Source organism: Lithobates pipiens, unplaced genomic scaffold (genome assembly GCF_037356315.1).
Source record: "Lithobates pipiens isolate NorthernLeopardFrog02 unplaced genomic scaffold, aLitPip1_a1.2 Scaffold_18, whole genome shotgun sequence".
Lineage (NCBI taxonomy): Eukaryota > Metazoa > Chordata > Amphibia > Anura > Ranidae > Lithobates > Lithobates pipiens.
The window spans coordinates 389,820,147-389,844,538 of NW_027507758.1; the positions used below are offsets into that span (position 1 = coordinate 389,820,147).

The window sequence follows — 24,392 nt, forward strand, 5'->3', positions numbered from 1 at the left end:
CCGTGCTTGCGCTGGTTTGTTTGGGGGACAGGAGCCACACTGGGGCGGATGTTTTGTCAGCTCTGCAGGGGCAGGCCGAGAGGTGGTTGACGCCACGCCAGCTTAAGCCAGGAATGGTGGTTTGCGACAATGGCACCAACCTCCTCTCCGCCCTCCGACAGGGACAACTGACCCATGTGCCCTGTGTAGCTCACGTCCTTAACCTGGTGGTGCAGCGGTTCTTGGGCAGGTACCCCGGCTTACAGGATGTCCTGAAGCAGGCCAGGAAAGTCTGTGTGCATTTCCGCCGATCATTTAATGCCTGTGCTCGGCTGGCTGAGCTCCAAAAGGAGTTAAACCTGCCCAAGAACCGCCTTATATGTGACATGCCCACCAGGTGGAACTCAACGTTGGCCATGCTGCAGTGGCTGCACACACAGCAGAGGGCCATCAATGAGTACCTGTGCGACTACGGCACCAGGACAGGGTCAGGGGAGCTCGGTTTTTTCTCACCACGCCAGTGGGGCATGATCAGGGATGCATGCACTGTCCTGTCACCGTTTGAGGAGGCCACAAGGATGGTGAGCAGTGACAGTGCATGCATCAGTGACACTGTACCTCTTGTCCACCTCTTGGAGCATACGCTGCGTGGAATAATGGACAGGGCACTTGAGGCAGAACAGAGGCAGGAAGAGGAGGACTTCCTTGCCTCTCAAGGCCCCCTTTATCCAGACAGTGTTCCTGCTGTGCCACCCATCACACAGGAAGAGGATGAGGATGAGGAGGAGGAAGAGGAGGAGGAGGATGATTGTGTCAGCATAGAAGTGGAGGCTGGCACTCAGCATCAGCAGCAGCAGTCTTGTAGGGATGATTTACAGTCCCAAGAAACACGTGGACTTGTACGTGGCTGGGAGGAGGTAGCTGCGGATCATGTTGTCCTTAGTGACCCAGAGGACTCCGGACCGAATGCCTCAGCTAACCTACGCTGCATGGCCTCCCTGATCCTGCAAAGCCTGCGGAAGGATCCTCGTATTCTTCGGATCAAGGAGAGGGACCATTACTGGCTGGCCACTCTCCTTGATCCACGGTACAAGGGTAAGGTTGCCGACCTTATCTTGCCATCGCAGAGGGAGCAGAGGATGAGACATCTCCGAGAGGCCTTGCAGAAAGGTCTGTGCAACGCGTTCCCAGAGACTGGGAGGTTACAAACTCCTGATCCTGGACAACGTGTTGCTGAGGCATCGGTCAGAAGGAGCGGTGGAGAAGGTGGCCGTCTGACTGATGCTTTCAGAAAATTTTTTAGTCCGCAGCCCCAAGGTATGATCAATTCCAGCAACCATCGCCAGCGTCTGATTTACATGGTGCAGGAATACCTAGGGGCAAGGTCAGACTTGGACACCTTTCCCACCGAAAATCCTCTGGCTTACTGGGTCTTGAGGATGGATCACTGTCCAGAGCTTGCACAGTATGCAATTGAGCTACTGGCCTGTCCTGCATCCAGCGTTCTTTTGGAACGCACCTTCAGTGCTGCTGGTGGCTTTGTTACCGATCACAGGGTGCGCCTGTCCACCGAATCAGTTGATCAACTGACCTTCATCAAGATGAATCAGTCTTGGATCACCCACAGCTACCAAGCACCTGAAGCTGATGTAACCGAATAATTTTTTTTGAAATATCACATCCCTTCAAGACTGCCTATGCTGATGCTGAGTGACTGTCCTGTTATGTTGATTGTCTATCCTCTTCCTCCTCCGCTGATATGTTGGAAGAACATTTCTGGTTCTGGGTGATGCCATCAGCCCAATTTTTCTGCCCCTGTTTAACAGGGGCGTTTAATTACAATTTTTGATGCAATGCTTTGCAGCAGGGCTAATTCCTGCAATAAAAATAGAGTATATGGGAGAGGTTGCAGTGTGGTGGCACCAGTGCCTAAGGCCCAATTTTTCTGCCCCTGTTTAACAGGGACATGTAATTACAATTCTTGATAAAATATTTCACAGGAGGGCCCGTTCCTGTGTCCACCCAGAGTAACTCTGAGGACTTATAGTGTTGTGGCACCAGCACCACAACCACCAAAGTTCAATTTTTCGACCACTGTTCAACAATGGCATGTAATTACAATTCTTGATATAATCGTTCACAGCAGGGCGCTTCAGGGCTTACAATGTTGTGGCAAAACCAACACCTTGTTCCGCCATTTCTGCAGAGCATATAAGGCAGGCCCCTACTTTCAAACATCCAACTTACAAACATCTCCTACTTGCAAACGGAAGGAGACAACAGCAAGTGAGATGAAAAAAGATGTACGACAAAACAAATTATACAGGGGTGATAACCCTTCCCTATGTTTTCCAAAAAGCTTAAAAATAGTTTTTTTGACTGGAGCTACACTTTAAAAATGTACCAGTTGAAAATTACAAACAGATTCAACTTAACACAACAAACCTACACAGTCCCTGTCTTATTTGCACCGCCTGTATACTGCTGTTCTGAGTATATGGGGCCTGGGGGCCACACGCATTTCCCTTTTTTAATATGGGTACGGGGTTCCCCTTAATATGCGTACAAGACCCAAAGGGGCTGGTAATGGGCAGGGAGGGCTACCCATGCCATTTTTCTCAAAGATTTTCAACCATATTGCAGGAACCAGATATAACATTAAAACCGCAAGCAGCTTTAAATGACGTTATTTCCGTTAAATGTCATTTTGTGCAGGGACTGTTCTAAACACGGGAAACACGTGGCACTTCACAGGCATACTACAGACACCCCCCAGGCACCATATTTAAAGGAATATTTCACTTTTTTTTCCCACTTTAATCGTCATTAAAATCAGTGCTCCCGCCAAAACGGACATTTTTAAAAACGTTTTAGGCATTGACCCATGTCCCCTGGGGCAGGAGCCAGGTCCCCAAACCCTTTTTAGGACAGTATCTTGCATATTAGCCATTAAAATTAGCACTTTTAATTTCGAACGTTCGAGTACCATAGACTTCAATGGGGTTCTAACGTTCGTACGAATTTGGGGTCCGTTCGAAAGTTCTGGTGCGAACCGAACCGGGGGGTGTTTGGCTCATCCCTACTCATGACTCAGTGTAAACCAAACATGAGACATAAGAAAACAGCACAGTGATGTTTTGTCTGTCAGTCTAAGTCAAATGGATGGGGGCTATGCAGACACTGTCTGTAGTGTCTGCCAAACCCCCACTCCTCCTGACGTGTCACTAAGAACTATGTCTCTGTTAATTTTTTTTTAGTGGCTAGTTAGGTGAATGGGTGAGGCTAGCTATCTGACTCAGCTTAGTCCTACATAGGTTTAGACGGGGACAAGTATTATGTGGGACAGGATCTTCTGGGGGGTTTAACAAGCTGTCTTTTCTTCTTGAGGTAGACCTGATTTAACATTTTATTGCTGTCTCTATCTCCATTGGGGAGTTTCACCACTCTAGATTTTTCCTGGTGACTGTGGTCCCTGGGACAGAAAGTGAGGGAAAATCCAAAATGTTCTCTTATTTCCAACCCAAAAATTGAAGTGAAATCTCTCAAGGTGGATACAGGCAACAAAAATAATTAGATGGAGTTTTTTTTTTTTTTTTTATATTCTTTATGTATACAACAAATTTACACAATAAGTCTAATTACATAATCCAGTTTATACTAAAATGTGCATTTATGGACAATCCAGAGCGATGGAAACCAGGTGTGGGGGTTATTTATGAAATCGTGTTCACCACTGTATGACATATTTTAAAGATGATTGGGGGAAAAGGTAAGTGCTGAGATAAGAATAAGAAAGCCATAGAGAAAAAAAAACAGGGAGTCCAAGGCTCAGGGAGAGAAATATCCCTTCCATCTCAGCCACTCTCACTGGTCATACTTCCTGTACAGGGGATGTTTTGCAGTGATTCCTGGAAGTTGTTGTGTGTAAGGGCTGCATGTTCTGTTGTATTATGGTCTTTATTTTGTCTATAACCTTTGATAGGTAAAAGCAGATTAACATTATATTATTCGAGCAGTTCTATTTTACAGATCTGAAGACTAGCTTGGGGATAAGATGCCATATTCCAAAGCTATTTTATTGATCAATATATTTTCTTCTATGAATTACTGTACAAAGTAAAAAAGTACAGTGCATTTTATACAAGAGAGAACACACAATCTATTTTTAGTAACCAGATTGTACAACTGAATCTCAGTATCATTCTTCTGTGACACAAAGCTAAAATCCGACTGGTTGTCAGCAGGTTCCATTTAGAATAGGTTACACAGAATATTTTCCGGGCTTTGACTTTGAATTATGATGGATATATTTCGGTTTAAAATGGAGTGTATATTTTAAAAGTGACAAAAACAGGTAGTTTTAAATTGTTACAAGCATGTTGCAGCATTTCTTTTTTACATATTTTAAAATTATGATATGCATGCAAATAATCATAATATGTATCAAATTTATAGTAGAAAACTTCTCATAGGAAAACTATAAAGGTGTTTTATTCTTAACAGGTAATTACATTCAGTGTTGATTGGGGAAACTATCATAAAAATTATATAACATCAATAAAACAATAAACGGGTTGTATGTGTACAGTAAAAAGTTGCTAATGGTTCCCTGCTTTGATATACAGGAAGACTCACAAACCCACTGTTCCTTCCAATCTAAGCTAAATGCTGCAGTATAAAGTATCCTCCGTTAGTGTAGAGCTGAAAGGACCTCTTTAGCTTCTCACTTTTCACTTTCCCTACACAGGTAATTGCATTTAGTGTTGATTGGGGAAACTATCATAAAAATTATACTCAATCTAGCTAAATGCTGCAGCCTAAATAAGGTATTCTTCAGTAGTTTAAAGCTGAAAGGACCTCTTTAGTTTCTCACTTCTCACTTTCTCGACACGTAACGTGTGATAATAAATTAGGTGAAGACCAAAGTCTCACTCCTCATCCACAGAATTAAGTACTAATGTAAAGTATCAAGTGCTGTAGGTAATGACTTTATGTATATGTGAGCTAACGCATAGCTTAGCTTATGGTTATACAGAAAAAAAGCACAGAATTTATGTAGTAGTTACCTTAACTGTAATCAGGAAGAAGCTTTGTCAGGGTTTTTTTCTTTATTTATTTTATCTGTAGGGTATAGGCTATTCCCAAAGACAGAAGATGAGGAGCAAGGCCTTTGATGGCATCAATGGAACATGAAACAGGTAGGAAACGATTATATTTCTCTTTCACAGAAATAAAAAGTGACATTCTATTCAGCTGAATGAGTAGTCAATTTGCATAGCAGGATGGTGTTTCCTGTTCAGTGTAACCAGTTAGCAATACAACCCTTAGCAGACTAAAGACATAGTCCAGCAGGTTGTATTGATTAGATACTTTTTATAAGAGGAACAGTATGCATGTTTAATGCAAGTGATTAACATTAGGTTAGAACTTGTAATATTTTGAATAGAAATACACTTTCAATGATTAAAAAAAATAATAGAATACTGAAACATTTATTTCAGTAGACCTTTTGGGGTTGAATAACTAAATAATAATAACAATGAATGTACACTTAGCAAAGTGAAGGTATGTGCACTTGAAAACCTATTAAAGTTGTGGGTTTATAAAAAAAAAGGATATTGCCCTGTACATGGTTAATTAAACTGAATGCAGCTTTAGTCAATTTAAACATTCTATACCCAGTTAGCATATTTGTGTCATCTGGCTGCATTGATTAAAATTTAACATAACCACTTAGTGATCACCCCATAGCAGATTTACTGATACAGGGCCGCCCTCTTGTGCAGAATCAAGTGTATATACACGATTCTTCACTTCCGCCTACAGGGGGTGTGATTATTCACAGCAGAAGCTGATATGTGGGTGTCAGGCACTGGATGTCTGCCCTCACCTGTCAAACAAGGCAGAGCTCTGCTCCAACAAGTGGGGAGATATAGAGTTTGTGTCTTTGCAAAGCAGGGAATAAAATCCATCACACCCCTTAGTGAAAGCAGCACATTGTTTACACAAAATCACAGACACACAGTAAACCCTTTGACTGCCCTAGATCTTTAACCCCTTCCCAACTATTGTCATTCGTATAGTGACAGTGCATATTTTTAGCACTGATCACCGTATTAGTGTCACTGGTCACCACAAAGAGTCAGCTAGTGTCCGATTGTCCACCACAATATCGCAGTCCCAATACAAGTCTCTGATTGCCATCATTACTAGTATAAAAATAAATAAATAAAAATTCCAATATACAGAGGATAAAATAAGTATTAAACACATCACCATTTTTCTAGGTAAATATATTTCTAAGGGCGCTATTGACATGACATTTTCACCATATGTAGTAACAACCCATTCAATCCATACAAAGAAACCAAAACAAAATGCATTCAGAAGTTAAGTTATGTGTAATAAATGGAATGACACAGGGAAAAAGTATTGAACACATGAAGAAAGGGAGGTGGAAAAAGGCATGGAAAGCCAAGACACCACCTGAAATCTATGAGTAATTAGAAAGCAATCCTACTCCTTGACAGTGCAAATGAATATCAGCTGGTTCAGCCTCAATTGATGGCCTATAAAAAAATGTGTCTCATTATCAAGGTGTCACACAACATCTCATGATGGGTAAAAGCAAAGAACACTCTCAAGACCTTTGCAACTTCATTGTTGGAAAACATACTGATGGAATTGGTTACAGAAAGATTTCTAAACTTCTAAAGGTTCCAGTAAGCACTGTTGGGGCCTTAATCCAGAAGTGGAAAGAACATAATTTCACCACGACTTGGTGCTCCTCAAAAGATTTCTGAGAGAGGAGTGATAAGAATTATCAGAAGGGTTATCAAAGAGCCAAGGATCACTTGTGGAGATCTTCAGAAACACCTGGAATCAGCAGGTGCAATTGTTTCAAATAAAACAATAAGCAATGCACCATGGCCTGTATGCACGCTCACCAAGCAAGACTCCATTGTTGACGAAAATGCATGTTGAAGCTTGTTTAGGCAAGCCTGTGTACTGGGAGAATATAGTTAGTCTGATCAGATGAGACCAAATTTAACTCTTTGCAATCCATAATACACACCATGTTTGGATGTCAAATGGTACTGAACATCACCCCAAAAACACCATACCAACAGTGAAGTTTGGAGTAGGGAACAGCATGGTGTGGTGCTGTTTTTCAGCATACGGTACTAGCAAACTTCATGACATTAAATGGAAAAATGTACCAAGACATTCCTGATAAAAATCTGCTGGCATCTACCAGGATGATGAAGGTAAAATGCAGGTGGACATTTCAGCATGACAATGATCCCAAACACAAAGCCAAGGGAACCCTCAATTGGTTTCAAAGAAAGAAAGAAAATAAAGCTGCTAGAATGCCCCAGCCAACCACCTGACTTGAATCCAATAGAAGCTCTATGGAAAGAACTAAAGATCATGGTTTGTAGACGAGGCCCACAGAGCCTTCAAAATTTTAAGACTGTTAGGTGGAAGAAACCGCCAAAATCACACCTGCAGCAATGCATGCAACTAGTTTCTCCATACAGGAGACATCCTGAAGCTAGCAATACCAACAAAGGATTTTGCACAAAGTAAAAAAATATTAGACTTGCACCATTTGATGTACAGGCTGGTTTACCAACACTTATATAATATAATATAAATTTTATATACTTTTAATGATAGTTTCCCCGTGAAATTAATGTATTGCCTTGTTATATATTTTTTCTTTTTTTTATGTACCGAGCCACAATTTAGCATAATAATGACCTGCATGAGAGGTGCGTTTTTAATTGCAATCATATCAGAGTAAGTTTGGGCACTTGTCAGAGTCAGCCTGCAGATGCAGATTAAATGTTATTCATCAAGATTATTTTGATGAAGACAGCATATTTGAAGAGCCTATAAAAAAAGACATATGATGAGCTGATGAGTTTACCACATGTCTTCATAAATATGTTCATAAATGGCATGGAAGACAAGTGGTTAAATGGAGCTGTAGCAGCTGTAAGCTTGACACTTGTTTTAAGCCAGATGAAGGGCTTTCTGATAAAAGTGATTGGGTGGTTCTAGAGCTGTCTGATCACTTTTATGTGGTGCCTGTGGCACTCACATTTTCTATGGGACTATAAAAAACGACTTCCCTGGAATAAGCAGCAGGAACTCGGGGAACATCTGTTCCCCAGTCCCTTCTGCATCTCATGACCCTAGAAGAGATGTATTTTAATTTAATTCCTGGGTCACAGCTGTCACTCCTTGGCTAGTATGGCTGGGGATGCAGCTATTCCAGCATGATGTGTGCTGGAATAGTTGAATTGGAGGGAAGGGGAGACATTGAGGGTCTAATAGACCCCAATATCTCTATAAAGAGGACTGGAAATTTGTCCCTGCTATCACATAGGGAGTTAATAAGCCCTATGTGATGGCAATAAAGTAGCAAAAACATAAAAAAAATATATATATATATATATATATATATATATATATATATATATATATATATACAATAAATAATATACTAAATAAAAAAGCAACCCTATCACCCCCACACACATCCCATTTAAAAAAAAGCATAGCATAGTATGAGCACATGTATGTAACATCAATTGTGCAACACATGTGAGATATCATTGCAAACATTGGAATGAGAGTGATACTTCTGGGGCCATAGTACACAGTTATCTCTAAACTGAATTTTGAGTATCGCAGTTTGCTGCTTGTTCCATGGGCGTTAACAATCATTAGACTTGATATGTTTGGTCTCTTTTTACTTAATGCAGCCGTTTCTTTTATAATGTACCAAAAATTGGGTATACTATTGTGTTTATTTGCTGTAAAGTCAATTTTTGTGTATTTTTTTATTTATTTTGCATTTGATAAATAAATGGGCAAATATCACGTGACATAAAAAATTGTAACCACCTCCAGTTTATTTTACAGGGTCTCTGCTTTCATAAAATATTTACTTTTTAAAGGGTTTACAGTCATTTCTAGCAAAAAGTGCAGATTTGAATATGTATGCAAATCATTTTAAACAAATTACCCCAGTAGACAAGTAGTTAAAGGACATGGTAATATTACAGGGGCCTGTGTTGCATTAAGAAAAATTAATGTAAATCAGTAAAACAATGCTGAAAGGTTAAAGACCACTTTTGGACAGACCTTAATCATCAGCATGTCACTGGAATAAAACCAATCACTAGAAAAAGGCACAAAAAATTCTGTGTCAACTGCTTTGCAAGTTATCAGGATGCACATCATTTATTAAACATATACTGTACCAACAAACATATGATTAAAATCCTTTCAAACAAAAGACAATACAACATCTGCCCTCTCTTATATTTGTGATATGGTAAATCCTGTGTTAGAGAATGTACATTTCCCCAGAGATGATCTAGGATCTTAGTAGCCTATATGTACATAAATATATTTAAAGAACTCATTAAATTTATATTTGTTTTCATACACCTCAACAATTTAATAAAAACTCTCAATCTGTCTATGTATGTATATGGTTCCTCCAGCCACACCTCATAAATAAGTAAAATTAATTCCAATTTATTGTAAAGCACACCATGCAAAGAGCAGAGCTCTATATACCCTCATAAGAAAATGAAATCATTAGTAGTGTACATGTATAGTGTTCACTGTGAAAGAAATTGACCTCAAACAAAAGAATGTTTGGTAAAATTGCGTTAATCCTGCTAATTTACAAATCAGTTTACATATTTTGACTCATATATATTATGATATGCAATAACCAAGAAAAGTCATATATGATCAATTAGCTCACAACATTGTGCATCCAAGTACAATGGAATGAGTGCTTTATAATGAAAAAATAGAAAATAAAAATATTGTATAAAACAAGCAGTGATATCTGTTGGAACATTAGCACATATTTTTCATTTTCACTCTTCAGGATAATTTGTTCAAAATAAACATTGCTGTAGGCCAGGAGAAGAATCATGGAAAATAAGGTGTAAGGTGAACAATGCATTTTACTTACTTTTACATCCTGTTGAACCCTTTGAAATAACAACTACTTCAAGTTATATTGACCAGAGATGTGGTCATATTATGTTTGGATAATGGCTTGTTATTTCTACAAGCAAAACAATTAAACCCAGTTTTGTTATTGTTACTTTGATTAACAGACATTTTCGAAGTTATATTGAGTAATCATGAAATAAAGCAAAAAATGTGATCCATAGTTTTCCCTCATTATCTGAACATAATATGCCAAAAACCTTAGTCAATATCTTTTGAAATAAAGTTTATTCAGTAGCAATGTTATTTTGAAAGGTGAAACATGATAGAAAAGTCAGTAGAACACATAATTCAATTTACACCATACTTTCCATCAGTGGCGGCTGGTGGAATATATATTTTTTTATAATCATTTTCAGAAATTTAAATTACGTATAGAATGAAAATTTGTATAGAAAAGATTAGAATAGAAAATAGAAAATAACTAGAAAATAACTGATAATTATATATATATATATATATATATATATAATATTTTTTTTTCTAATCTTTTCTATTCAAATTCATTCTATATGAAATTTGAATTTTGGAAGCCATCTTCTGAAATTTACATTTTGTATAGAATGAAATCAAATTTGAATAGAAAAGATTAGAATAAAATGGAAAATAATAGAAAAGAATAGCATAGAAAAACAATATAATAGAATACAGTATAACATATATATATTTTCTAAGTTCTATTGTTTTTCTATACTATTTTTTTTTATTTTATATTCTATTCTTATCTTTTCTATTCAAATTTCATTTCATTCTATATGAAATTCGAATTTCGGAAAATTGATATATAATTTCCGAAATTCAAATATTCGAATATATAGAATGAAATCACATTTAAATAGAAAATAATAGAATAGAAAATAACTGAAATGTATAGCATAGAAAAATTATAGAACAGAATAAAATAAAATATAATATATATTATATTTTTTCTATTCTGCTCTATTATTTTTTTGTGCTATTCTTTTCTATTCTTTTCTATTTTATTCTAATCTTTTCCATTCAAATTCGAATTCTTTCTATACGAAATTCAAATTTCATATAGAATGAATTTGAATAGAAAAGATTAGAATAGAAAATAAAAGAAAAGAATAGCATAGAAAAAAATAGAACAATATAGAAAAAATATAATCTATTCTAATATTTTCTATTTGAGTTCAAATTCATTCTGTACCAAATTCAAATTTTGGAAGATGGTTATATATATTATAATACAGGATTTATATAGCACCAACAGTTTGCGCAGTGCTTTATAATATGAGGTCAGACAGTACACTTAAAACACAAATCAATACAGGAGGGATCAGAGGGCCCTGCTCGTTAGAGCTTACAATCTATTTGGGAGGGTCAAGTTGAAACAAAAGGTAATAACTGTGGGGGATGAGCTGATGGAGAAAATGAAAATACAGTTGTTAGGTGTGGGTAGGGTAGGCTTCTCTGAAGAGAAGGGTTTTCAGGGATTGTCTAAAAGCTAATAAAGTAGGAGATAGGCGTACAGATTGGAGTAAGGCATGCCATAGGATTGGAGAGGCTTTGGAAAAGTCCTGGAGGCAAGCATGGGAGGAGGTGATGAGGAAGCTAGAGAGCAGGAGGTCTTGAGAGGAACGAAGAGAATGAGTAGGTTGGTATTTAGAGACTAAGCTAGGGATGTATCTGGGGGCAGAGTTGTGGATGGCTTTCTACATAGTTGTTAGTATTTTGAATTAAATTCTTTAGCTGAGCGGAAGCCAGTGAAGGGATTAACAGAGCGGAGTATCAGACACAGAGCGATTGGTAAGGTGGTTGAGTCTGGCAGCAGCATTCATGATGGATTGAAGAGGTGATAGACTATGTAGAGGTAAGCCAATGAGAAGGGAGTTGCAGTCGTCGAGGAGGGAGATGACCAGCGAGTGAATTAAGAGCTTTGTTGTGTCATTGGTTAGAAAGGGGCGTATTTTGGAGATGTTGCAGAGGTTGAGGCGGCAGGATTTGGACAGTAATCGTGTTGCTTGAAGGAGAGTTTAGAGTCCAGGACTACACCTAGAACCTTGGCATGTGGGGATGGGCTTATGGTTGTGCCATCGATTTTGACAGTGAGATCAGGGGAAGGGGCATATGGGGAGGAAAAATTATAAGTTCGGTTTTGGATAGATTGAGTTTGAGGAAGTGGTGTGACATCCAGACTGATATATCTGATAGTAAATTAGTGATACATGAGGAGACAGAGGGAGTGAGCTGAGGGGTAGAGATATAGATTTGGGTGTCGTCAGCATAGAGGTGGTATTGGAAGCCATGGGAGGCTATCAGTTGACCCAGGGAGGAGGTGTAGATTGAAAATAGGAGCAGTCCAAGAACAGAACCTTGGGGGACCCCAACAGAGAAAGGAAGAGGAGAGGAGGAAGTAGGAAACACTAAAGGTGCAGTTGGATAAGTAGGAAGAGAACTAGCGCAGAGTACAGTCACGGAGACCAAAGGTGTGGCGTTTTTTGAGGAGGAGGGAGTGGTCAACCATATCAAAGGCATTTTTGTGCAGCAATCCCATATATATATTTTTTCGAATTTGATTGGTTTTTCGAATTCGGTAGGTTTTTTTCAAATGTGGTAGTATTTCTTTCAAATGCGGTCAAATTTTTTGTTTCGAATTTGATCTAAGTTTTTTAAATTTGGAGACGAAACAAAATGAATTTCGAAAACGAATGCAACAAATTTAACTAAACTAGTTTAGTTAAATAACGGAACAAAACAACTTTTTTCCATCCTGCACATGTCTACTTTCCACCAAGCTAGTCAATATATAATATAAAGGAGTTACAGCACAGTAGCACAGTAAGTATACATGTGTAGCCAGTAATATAGCAACTTTAGGCAACCCTTCACTTTTATAGTTACCAACCTGCAACATGTAGTAGAAATGGAGAAATTAATGCTTAGGTCCAAATAGCTTCATATTGTACATACAACATATGAGAAACTGACACATGTTAAGGGCTGATTCACAGAGGAACAGACAGCTGCCGGAACTTTACCTGTCCAGCAACTGTCCATTCCTGACTCTGGCAGGAAAGCAGTGTGGTGTGGGATTCACATGGCTCAACAAAAGGCAGGGATGCCTTAAGCTGCGTATTTAGAAAAAAAAATGTAAGTCTAGGGTGGTTATCTAAAATCCATTTGTATTATTAAGTCTTTTTTCATGATGGTTTTCATTTGTGTTTATAGAGAGGCAGCATTGATTTTTTTTTTCTATGAAGGATTCTTGAATGGTTTCTAAAAGACGTTCTCTTTTTTTTATTTTAGACTGTGTCCGTTTCTGTTTCTGTGTTAACACTCAGTTGCATCGCCTTGGATAGATGGTATGCAATTTGCCATCCATTAATGTTTAAAAGTACTGCCAAGAGAGCAAGAAACAGCATTATAATTATTTGGATTGTGTCCTGTGCTATAATGATTCCTCAGGCCATTGTTATGGAGTGTAACAGCGTTATTCCAGATTTAGCCAACAAAACTATTTTATTCACTGTCTGTGATGAGCGCTGGGAAGGTGAGTGGCTAATTACTTCGTTATTTTAAGCATTGTAAGAACTTTTATTTTAATATTTTATCCATCTAATACTTAAGTAAAAAAATTCAAGGAATAAGATATAAACAAAAAATAAAGAATATTTTAACAGGGAGGCTTTCAAATTTAAGTTAATAGTAGACAGCATTTGCTCTATGTTTAGAGCAGCAGAAAGTTAGAGAAAGAATGCATAGAATGCGAATGTTGTTCAGCAACAGTTATGTGGGTACTTCGCATCAGCATCCTATGTTAAAAAAGTTGCAAAGTGAGAACAATAATTCTATGGCCATGGTTCAGTTATCTCTGATGATGACTTGTAGAGACTTTTAAAGTGTCCCCTATGGGGAATTTTTGGTATCCTATTTTATTTTATTTTTTTGCAATTCCGCGGACGTTCACAATTTTTAGACTTGGCATGTGTGGTATCTCTCTACTTGATACCTCTTATTTTATTTTTCCAAAAACTGGGAATAATATTGTGTTTGTTTGCTCTAAAGTTAATTTTAGTGTATTTTTTTGTATTTGATAAATAACCTGCGCAATTATCATGCCACATAAAAAAATTGCAACTACCGCCAGTTTATTTTCCAGGGTCTCTGCTTTCAGAAAATATATACTTTTTTGAATGGTTTGCAGTCATTTCTAGCCAAAAATTAAGATATTAACATGTATGCAAAAAATTGCCACAGTAGATAAGTAGTTCAAAGACATGATTATAATATAGGAACCTGTGATGAATTAACCACAATAAATGTTTTATAGGCAATGTTGGACTTTTAGACAGACCTTAATTATCAGAATGTCACTGGAGTACAACCAGTCACTTAAATTTGAAAAATTTGAGATACAAGCTCTAGTAATAGTATGGGGAGTTATTTACTAAATGCACATAGGGTGTTCACTTTACAAGGGAAGTTTCACTTTGCAAGGGACTTTTTACCAGAGCTTTGTGAATGTGGTGATATTTTAACCCCTTCCTGCCTCTGCCTCCTGAGCCCTTTAAGAGCTTCTGGATGCTGGAATGTGGACATTGGGGTCAATTGACCACTGTGATTGGCTGTTACAGGGATCGCATGAATGGAAAGCTCCCAATCGCAAGTTTGCATTGGGAGCTTTCCAGTCCCCACTGGTGACAGTTTGCTTTCAGCAGTTTTGAGTTTAAATAGGGCCACATATATGTAGCCTCTCAGCGTTAAAGCCCACCCTTACATTTAATATAAGTCAGCAAATCTTAATCTCATTCACTAATGTAGCGGGGTCTCTTTAAGAACTATAAAACTACTGTTCCCAGAACCCCGCTGGTTCCCAGGATGCTTTGAGTTATGCCCCAGAGACTTATGGGGGAGGAAATATAAGGAGGGGGAGAGGCCTAGTTCGCTCTTTTTGGACACCCCCCTCTCTTCAAGCAAGAGGAGATCTGTGCTGAACTGCTGAGGCACAAGGCCTGAAGCCTGGGCCTTGTGCTCTTTTCCAAAGAGCTCTCTGCCAGCCTAGTTGCACCTGAGAGACATTTTCTCATTCCTTTCTGCAGTACACCAGAAGGATTGAAGACTCGGAGGTCGGTGGATTCCTGTTCTTGGCGAAAAGGCAGAGAAACCGGACTTGGACTTGTCCGGGTGGTGAGAGCTGTTAAAGACAGATGCTTTATCTTTATTATTCGTTTGGATTACAAAGTTGTTCTTCAAGTGCACCACCGAAAGATTGCTAGCGAATATTGTTTTACTGGACTTCCATCTAGATCAGTCAGGCCTGACTGCATAGGTAGACAGTGCTGGGTGTTTACCCATGTGGGGAAGTAGCTGAAAAAGGGCAGCGCTAGAGTTGCATAGCAATACTTTATTATGCTGATTACTCTGTTTATCTTTATTACTGGTTACTGCAGGGACCTGATTATGTGTTGCAATCCAAATGTTTGATTCATGTTATTCCTTTTATAAAAACAATAAGTAAAGTCAGTTATATACTTTCAAAGATTGTCTATGAGCTTGAGTTACCCACGCACGCACACACACATATTTAGAGTATAAGTGATTTAATGTGTATTGCTAGATACTAACTGTGCCAGAGTGGGTAGTGCAGATTGCCGGGGGGGTTGGCGGAGCTGTGCTCAGGACCCAAACCAAACTTGCGGCCCTCTTAAGTGAGGGTATTGCTATACGTGGGGGCTCGTAAATACGGGATTTCTGAGACAGCGGTGAACACGCCAGAGGTACCGGCATGGACCCACAGGGAGTCAGAGCGTGGTGTGAAGCGGCTAAGGCCGACCCAAGTCAGTCAGTGGTCATTAGCCTCCCAGGGGAGAAATGGTCGACAGAGACCGTAGAGGAGTTAATGAAGTCAGTGTCCCCAGACCATGAACCATGCGTGATGGAGATAAAATCAGACCCAGACATCTCATATCAGTATGCGCTAGTGGAATACTGGGATGGGATGCCGGAGGCTTGCAAGCACAACCGTGTACGGACACAAGACAACAGATCCTATAGGTTGGCGCACGCAACAAAGGAGGAGCCATCGCCAACGAGATCACCGCAAGCTGCGGCCCGTACCTCACCCGAGAGTCTCAGATCAGCACCGGCCACCCTTAGCGCAGAACTGTGTGCTGTCCTGGGGGAGATTGTGGCCCAGTGCAAGAAGGATCCCACAGATTACCCGATGTCGGGGTACAGAAAACTCCGGATGTTTTCAGGGAGGAAACCTGTACCTTCGGAAGAAGAGGGATTTGAAGATTGGTTAGATAGCGCAACTCAGGCACTAGAGGAATGGGAAGTTCCAGAGCGCAGAAAGAAGCAGAGGATTGTGGAAAGTCTAAAGGGGCCTGCTCTAGAGGCCGTTCGCAACCTGAAGATGAGCAGGACAGACTGTAATGTGCAGGAGTACCTAGATGTACTACAGACTGTGTTTGGTGGGACAGAGAAAATCTCTGAGCTTGCTTATCAGTTAGAGCATTGCTACCAGAAGAAAGGTGAAAAACTATCAGACTACATGGGACGTTTAGATAAAATCCTGCATAGGATGATCCTAAAGAAGGGGATCAGCCCAGGAAAAGTAGATGAGGCCCGTGCTCAACAGGTACTGAGGGGAGCTCAACCCATGGATCCTATTGCATGCGTGCCCGACTGGATGGGAAGAATCTGGAGTACACTGACCTCATCCGAATGATCAGAGAGGAAGAGGCCCTACTGGAAGAGAAAAGGGAAGAACATCTCACCGAGCCCGTCAACCAACCGGTAGCAATAGTTACACCGGCCATGACTCCCGCTAGAGATAAGGAGCTGGACACTTTGAAGTTACAGATGTCCCAGGTGATGGAGATGTTGACTGCTATGATGGCGAAAGGTCAAGGGGGAGCCGAGAAACCAAGTCCTAGGAGGGAGTTGTTTCCAGATACACCAACACCAAGCCCCACTCGAGACCGAGAAGAGATGCTATGCTACAACTGCGGGGGCAGTGGCCACTTCGCCAGTAGATGTTCCAGTCCCAAGAAGAAGAAGATAGATAACCGACAACCGGCGGGAAACTTCAGAGGGCCCCGGTGAGGGAGTCAACCGGGTGCCCATGCCTTTCAGTGAACTCCAAACTGAATAGAAGGAAGAGAGACAGAGAGAGGAAACCAGACCCCTCAGAAGGAATGTCTACAAATAAGAGACCATAACATCCCTCAGCGGGTTTGTACTCCCATTACTGTGGGGAGGGTCAATGCATACCAGGCTCGAAAGAGTAAAGTCAAAAACCAACTGGATGAAGACGGGTCCCCAGAAGAGGGTGGCCTCAGCCCGGCCCTTCCCAGAAGAATTGGTCGGCCCGTCCCCCACTGTCTCCATCCAGGTGGAAGGAGTCTACACGAAGGCCCTCCTGGACACTGGAGCTCAAGTGACTTTGTTGTACAGAGACTTCTATGATAGGCACTTGAGCCATTTGCCTATACAGAAGATAGAAGAGCTGGAGATATGGGGCCTTGGAACTCAGTTTCCCCTACGATGGTTACCTGCCCATAAAGCTGACCTTCGATCCATCTGTGGCAGGGAAAACGGAGGTGTTTGACACCCTGGCAGTTGTGTGTCCTAGACCGCCCGGGGCCAGCAAGATGTCCCTCATCATAGGGACCAATACGGATCTGGTGCGAAGACTTCTGACCCCTCTAGTGGAGACGAGTAACCATCAAGATCCCAATATCCATCCCATGCTGAAGACAGCCTACCAACGGTTGGTCCTAGAGCAGAAGACCCCAGGAGAGGGGATAGGGAAGGTGTGGAGACTTGGGAGAGAGGGAGTGGTGCTGCAGCCCGGAGAGGTAGCCTGCCTCAGGGCCACGGTGAAGCTTACCTGGGAGCAGCCTGGCCCCTTTGTCATGCTGGAATCCGATCCAAGGGAGGATCACTCAGGCCTGGAAGTGATACTGGAAGTGATTTCAATCAAGGCCCTGAAGAAGGCTCGAGGAAGAGTCCCAGTGAGTGTGAGAAACCCTACGGAGAGACCCATAGAGATCCCTGCCAGAATGCTGTTGGGGCAGGTGAGTCCTGCGGCCCCAGTCAGCTGGTCTGAAGTAAAAGGAACGGGTGAAGGAGGAGATGTTTGGGAAAAACTTTCCATGGAGAACCCGGACCTACCTGGAGCCTGGAAGGAGAGAGCCAAGGCCCAGCTGACTAGATGGGAGAGGATTTTCTCAAAGGATGAGTTTGATGTTGGATGTGCCAGGAGTGCCACCCACCGAATCCGCCTCCAAGAAGACAAACCCTTCAGGGAAAGGGTTAGGCGGGTCCCTCTAGCTGACCTGGAGGATCTGAGGGAGCAGCTTGTGGAGTTGAAGAAGACTGGTGTGATTCGGGAGTCTAGAAGTCCCTATGCCTCCCCCATAGTGGTGGTCAGGAAAAAGAATGGGTCGTTGAGGCTTTGTATTGACTACAGGACTCTCAACAGGAGGACCATCCCTGACCAGTATACCACACCAAGAATAGAGGATGCCCTACAGAGTTTGGCTGGTGCCAAGTGGTTCAGTGTAATGGACCTCAAGAGTGGGTACTACCAAATCCCCATGCACCAGGAAGACCGAGAGAAGACAGCTTTCATAACCCCAGTGGGATTCTTTGAATTCAACAGAATGCCTCAGGGCCTGTCTGGAGCCCCTGCTACCTTTCAACGCCTCATGGAGAAGACCGTTGGAGACATGAACCTCATAGAAGTCCTTGTGTACTTGGACGATGTCATTGTCTTCGGGAAGACTTTGGAAGAACATGAGGCCAGGTTGGAGAAGGTGTTGAGAAGACTCAGCGAAGAGGGACTCAAGCTTTCTCCCGAGAAGTGCCGGTTTTACCAATCCTCTGTGAACTATCTGGGACACATAGTGTCTGAAAAGGGAGTGGCTACAGACCCTGAGAAGTTGGAGGCAGTTACCTCTTGGCCAAGACCGACAACAGTCACAGAGCTCAGATCTTTCCTGGGGTTCTGCTCCTATTATAGAAGATTTGTGGATGGGTTTGCCCGGATTGCCAAGCCACTGAACGAATTGCTCAAGACTGAAGGAGAAGAGGATGGTTTGGGACCCAGGAGGGCCGGTGAGTCGGTTCAAGATCAGTTGAGCCCAAGGTGTGAAGAGGCTTTCCGAACCTTGAAGAGGAGCCTTACCACGGCCCCAGTCCTGGCCTATACCGACCCCACCAGACCATATGAGCTACATGTCGATGCCAGTCATGAGGGCCTAGGCGGAGTGCTCTATCAAGAGCATGAAGAGCAGCTGCGACCAGTGGCCTATGTGAGCCGGAGCCTGACTCCCTCGGAGAAGAACTACCCCACTCATAAATTGGAGTTCTTGGCCCTCAAATGGGCAGTAGTAGACAAACTGAAGGACTATCTCTATGGGGCGGAGTTTACCGTAAAGACAGATAAGAATCCTCTGACCTACCTCTTCACTACTGCAAAGTTAGATGCAACCGGACACAGATGGTTGGCTGCATTATCCGGATTCAACTTCAGTCTAAAATACAGACCAGGGGCTGGAAATAGGGATGCAGATGCCCTGTCCCGAAGATCTCATGTCATGGTCGATGACTGGGAAGACTGGACTCAGGTAGCACCGGAAGGAGTGCGAGCACTCTGTCAGGGTGCTGAGTTTCAAGCAAGAGGGGGCTCCAGAGCAGAGGAGATAGGAGTCACCGCAGTGGGAGTCCCTCAACCCTACTGTGGGGTAATTCAACTAGCAGAGGAACTCCTGCCAAAGCTGTCCAGAAAGGAGCTGAGCTATGACCAATTGGAAGACCCCATGGGGAGATTGGTCCTTGAAGCTTTGGAGAATGAGAATCCAGAGGGACTTCGACATCACCCTTCCAAGGAGGCTCGCCTGCTGAGGAAATAGTTGGATAAGCTACAAGTACATCAGGGAGTGGTCTACCGAAGGGGCCCCTCTGATAACTCAGAAGATAAGTGGCAGTTGTTTCTCCCAGAGAAGCACCGAGAGACGGTACTAATTGCCTTACATGACCAGCATGGCCATCTAGGGGCGGAGAGAACTTTTCAGCTTGTCAGAAGCCGGTTCTATTGGCCCTGTATGAGGGCAGAAGTGGAGGAATATTGCCGTTCTTGTGCACGATGCATCCAGAGGAAGACTCTACCCCATCAAGCTGCCCCAATGGGCCACCTACAGAGTCAGGGTCCAATGGATCTGGTGTGCATTGACTTTCTCTGCCTCGAACCCGATTTGAGTGGATTGGGAAATGTTCTGGTGGTAACCGATCATTTCACCCATTATGCCCAGGCTTTCCCCACCAAAGACCAAAAGGCCTCCACTGTGGCCAAGGTGCTCATGGAAAAATACTTTGTCCACTATGGATTACCACAGAGAATCCACTCAGACCAAGGAAGGGACTTTGAGAGTCGTCTGATCCGGAACCTACTGGACTCATTGGGAGTAGAGAAGACCAGGACTACACCTTATCATCCACAAGGAGATGCCCAACCTGAGAGGTTTAATCGGACCTTACTAAACATGCTTGGAACTCTAGAGACAGAGAAGAAGCAACACTGGAGCCAACACATATCAGCTCTGGTGCACGCTTACAACTGCACCACAAGTGATATGACGGGTTACTCCCCCTACCGGCTCATGTTTGGGAGAGAAGCAAGATTGCCGGTGGATCTGGCCTTTGGCATTTCCCTAGACCATGCCTCTGCTACCTCCCACAAGGGATATGTGGACCGATTTTAGACACAATTTGAAAGTGGCCCATGAACGAGCTCAGGCGGCCTCGGACCAAAGGGGAGCCCGCAACAAGAGGAACTTCGATCTGAAGGTTCGAGTGCAAGACCTGCAGCCTGGGGACCGTGTACTGCTACGCAATCTGGGGATCCCTGGGAAGCACAAGCTTGCTGATAGATGGAGATCGGAGCCCTATGTCATTTGCAGAAAGCTACCTGGATTGCCTGTGTATAAGCTAAAACCAGAGGGGAAAGTGGGGCCCTTGAAAACTTGGCACAGGAATCATTTGCTCCCGCTTACTGAAGCAGTCAGAATACCTCCAGTGAGAGATCCACCTGAATCTGTTTCCATTCTGGATACCCCAGGACCTAGCACTCAGTCTCAGACCTCCCGGGTTAGAGATGGACAAGATTCCCAACAAGGTGAAGGTGGAAGAGGAGAGCTTGAGTGGCTGTGGCCTTCATCAACTCCAGGAAATTCTGCCATAGATCTCCCACCTACTGAGGATACACAGGATGGGACACTGAACCCAGAAGCTACAGAGTTTATTCCATCTAGTGGTGTGCCTGAAGGCTGGGAAGATATCCCTAGCATTTACTCAGAAGAGGAAGGAACTGATGTTCCAGAACCAGTGATGCTGTCAGAATGTGTTCCTGAAGTAGAGCCTGTGGCACCAGAGAGTTCAGAGAGAACAGAGAACAGAGAGCTTGCCGAGTTGTGAGACCCCCCAAGAAGCTAACCTACTCTCAAATGGGAGAGAGCTCTGAGGACTCTGTTGTGACTGCTAGAAGAAGTGCTGAACGCTCTAATCCTTCCACTGACCATTTGGTGGAGGGCAACCCCAGCTCACTCTCTGGCACAGTTAGGCAGGCCACTCATGTCAGTGTGACCTGTGGGACAGGGAATCCCACCTCTGAGTTCTGGTGGAAATTCCCTGTACCAACATCATACTCAGCACTTTCAAAATTGGTACAGGATATGTGTTAAAAGTTTATCTTTGGGTTTAAGTGGGCGGAGTGTGTAGTGGGGTCTCTTTAAGAACTATAAAACTACTGTTCCCAGAACCCCGCTGGTTCCCAGGATGCTTTGAGTTATGCCCCAGAGTCTTATGGGGGAGGAAATATAAGGAGGGGGAGAGGCCTAGTTCGCTCTTTTTTGGACACCCCCCCTCTCTTCAAGCAAGAGGAGATCTGTGCTGAACTGCTGAGGCACAAGGCCTGAAGCCTGGGCCTTGTGCTCTTTTCCAAAGAGTTCTCTGCCAGCCTAGTTGCACCTGAGAGACATTTTCTCATTCCTTGCTGCAGTACACCAGAAGGATTGAAGACTCGGAGGTCGGTGGATTCCTGTTCCTAGACGAAAAGGCAGAGAAACCGGACTTGGACTTGTCCGGGTGGTGAGAGCTGTTTAAAGACAGATGCTTTATCTTTATTATTCGTTTGGATTACAAAGTTGTTCTTCAAGTGCACCACCGAAAGATTGCTAGCGAATATTGTTTTACTGGACTTCCATCTAGATCAGTCAGGCCTGACTGCATAGGTAGACAGTGCTGGGTGTTTACCCATGTGGGGAAGTAGCTGAAAAAGGGCAGCGCTAGAGTTGCATAGCAATACTTTATTATGCTGATTACTCTGTTTATCTTTATTACTGGTTACTGCAGGGACCTGATTATGTGTTGCAATCCAAATGTTTGATTCATGTTATTCCTTTTATAAAAACAATAAGTAAAGTCAGTTATATACTTTCAAAGATTGTCTATGAGCTTGAGTTACCCACACACGCACACACACATATTTAGAGTATAAGTGATTTAATGTGTATTGCTAGATACTAACTGTGCCAGAGTGGGTAGTGCAGATTGCCGGGGGGTTGGCGGAGCTGTGCTCAGGACCCAAACCAAACTTGCGGCCCTCTTAAGTGAGGGTATCGCTATACTAAGATCTGGGGAAAATTGTAAAGCGCACCTTCCCTTGAAAAGTGAATAGCCTTTTTTGCATTTTGTAAATCAACCTCATAAACTCAGTGTACTATCAAATTAATTCTACGTGGTATAAGGCACTGAATGGTGACTTGGATATGGAGGACTACAAGAAGCTTATTGACACAAAACAGTATTTGCTTTTGACTCCCACCACCCACTAGAACTCAAACTGACTGAGGTTATTAGAATTCTGCAACATTGGGCTGAGATGTTAACAACAAACACAGACTTTATAATCAAAGAACTCAGAAACCTCAGCAGTGCTTTGAAAGTTTGTTGCTACCCAAACTTGGCATTCATTAAATCATCCACAAGGTCAAGCAAAAACCCAGGACCATTGAACAAAGGGGAGAAACAGAACACACAGAATGCAATAGTAATGCCATATATAGCTAGAAACTCAAAAGGATGTTTAACATTAATCACATCCCTGTGTCTTCTGTATATTTTAAGCCCAGCAATACACTGAGACACAAGCTTGTACTTCTAAAAGAATCAACACCCAAACACAAGGGAAGTAAGTGTAGTACCTGAGAAACTGAGCTGTAATTTGTATAGAGGAAAGCTGGTGGACAGAGGTTATCTAGATTTAGCTAAGGCATTTGCTAAAGTACCCCACAAATGGTTAATTTACAAATTAAGATCTTTTGGCATTGTTGATATTGTATGCACCTGGGTAGAAAATTGGTTGCAGATGCACATCCAGAGAGTAGTGATTATTAAAATATTTTCTGAATGGTCTAGAGTTGTGAGCTCTGTGCCCCAGGATTCTATCCTGGGACCAATTCTGTTTAACTTTAACTCCAACTGGAGATTGGTATAAATAGCTCAATCTCAGTGTTTGCTGATGATACAAAGCTATGTAACGTAATAACCTTGTCACAGGATTTAGCAACTTTGCAACAAGACATTGATAAAAGTATAATGTCGCATACACATGACCAGTTTTCCCATCGGAATAAACGCTGAAGATTTTTCTTATGGAGTTCCGACAGAGTTCTGCTAAAACTGTTGTGCGTACAAACGATCACAACAAAGTCCGATCGTTAAGAACGTGGTGACGTACAGCATGTATGACGGGACTGAAAAAAGGAAGTTCAAGACCCAGTAGCCAATAGCTTCTGTCTCATCCTTGCTTCAGAGCATGCGCCGTTTTTGGTCGGTCGGAACAGCATACGGACGAGCAGTTTTCCCGATAGGAATTGGTTCTGTCAGAAAGATTTAAAACATGTTCTATTTCTAGGTCCATCAGAATTTTCTTTTAAAAAAAAAAAGTCAGATGAGGCATACACACGATCAGAATATATGATGAAAATGTTTTGTCTGACTTTTTCTGTTGGGCATTCCGCTCGTGTGTACGCGGCATAAGGGTTGGCAGCTATATGGCAGATGAGATGTAGGAATAAAAAAAGAAAAATAATGCAAAGCCAAGCTTCAGCAAGGAAGGCTAGCAGCCTATTAGCATGCTTGAACAAGGAATTTACTCAAGAATATAATTCAACCACTTTATAAAACCCTGGTTCTACCACATATAGAGTATTTAGTCAAATTTTGTTCACCAATCTTCAGGAAAGATGTTCTTGAACTAGAAAGAGTCCAGAGAAGGTCAATTAAGCTAATGAAGAGGCTGGATGACCTCAGAAATGAGAAACTACAGTACTACA

The 24,392-nt window shown here is 42.1% G+C and overlaps 1 protein-coding gene across 1 annotated transcript in view; it reads left to right on the top strand.

Annotated features, from left to right (window-relative positions):
• Positions 1 to 24,392, top strand: part of HCRTR2 (hypocretin receptor 2) — a 172,856-nt gene that overhangs the window by 97,822 nt on the left and 50,642 nt on the right. The window contains exon 3 of the mRNA XM_077490313.1: positions 13,297 to 13,540. Coding sequence (XP_077346439.1) covers positions 13,297 to 13,540 — 244 coding nt within the window. The remainder of the gene's footprint in view (positions 1 to 13,296; positions 13,541 to 24,392) is intronic.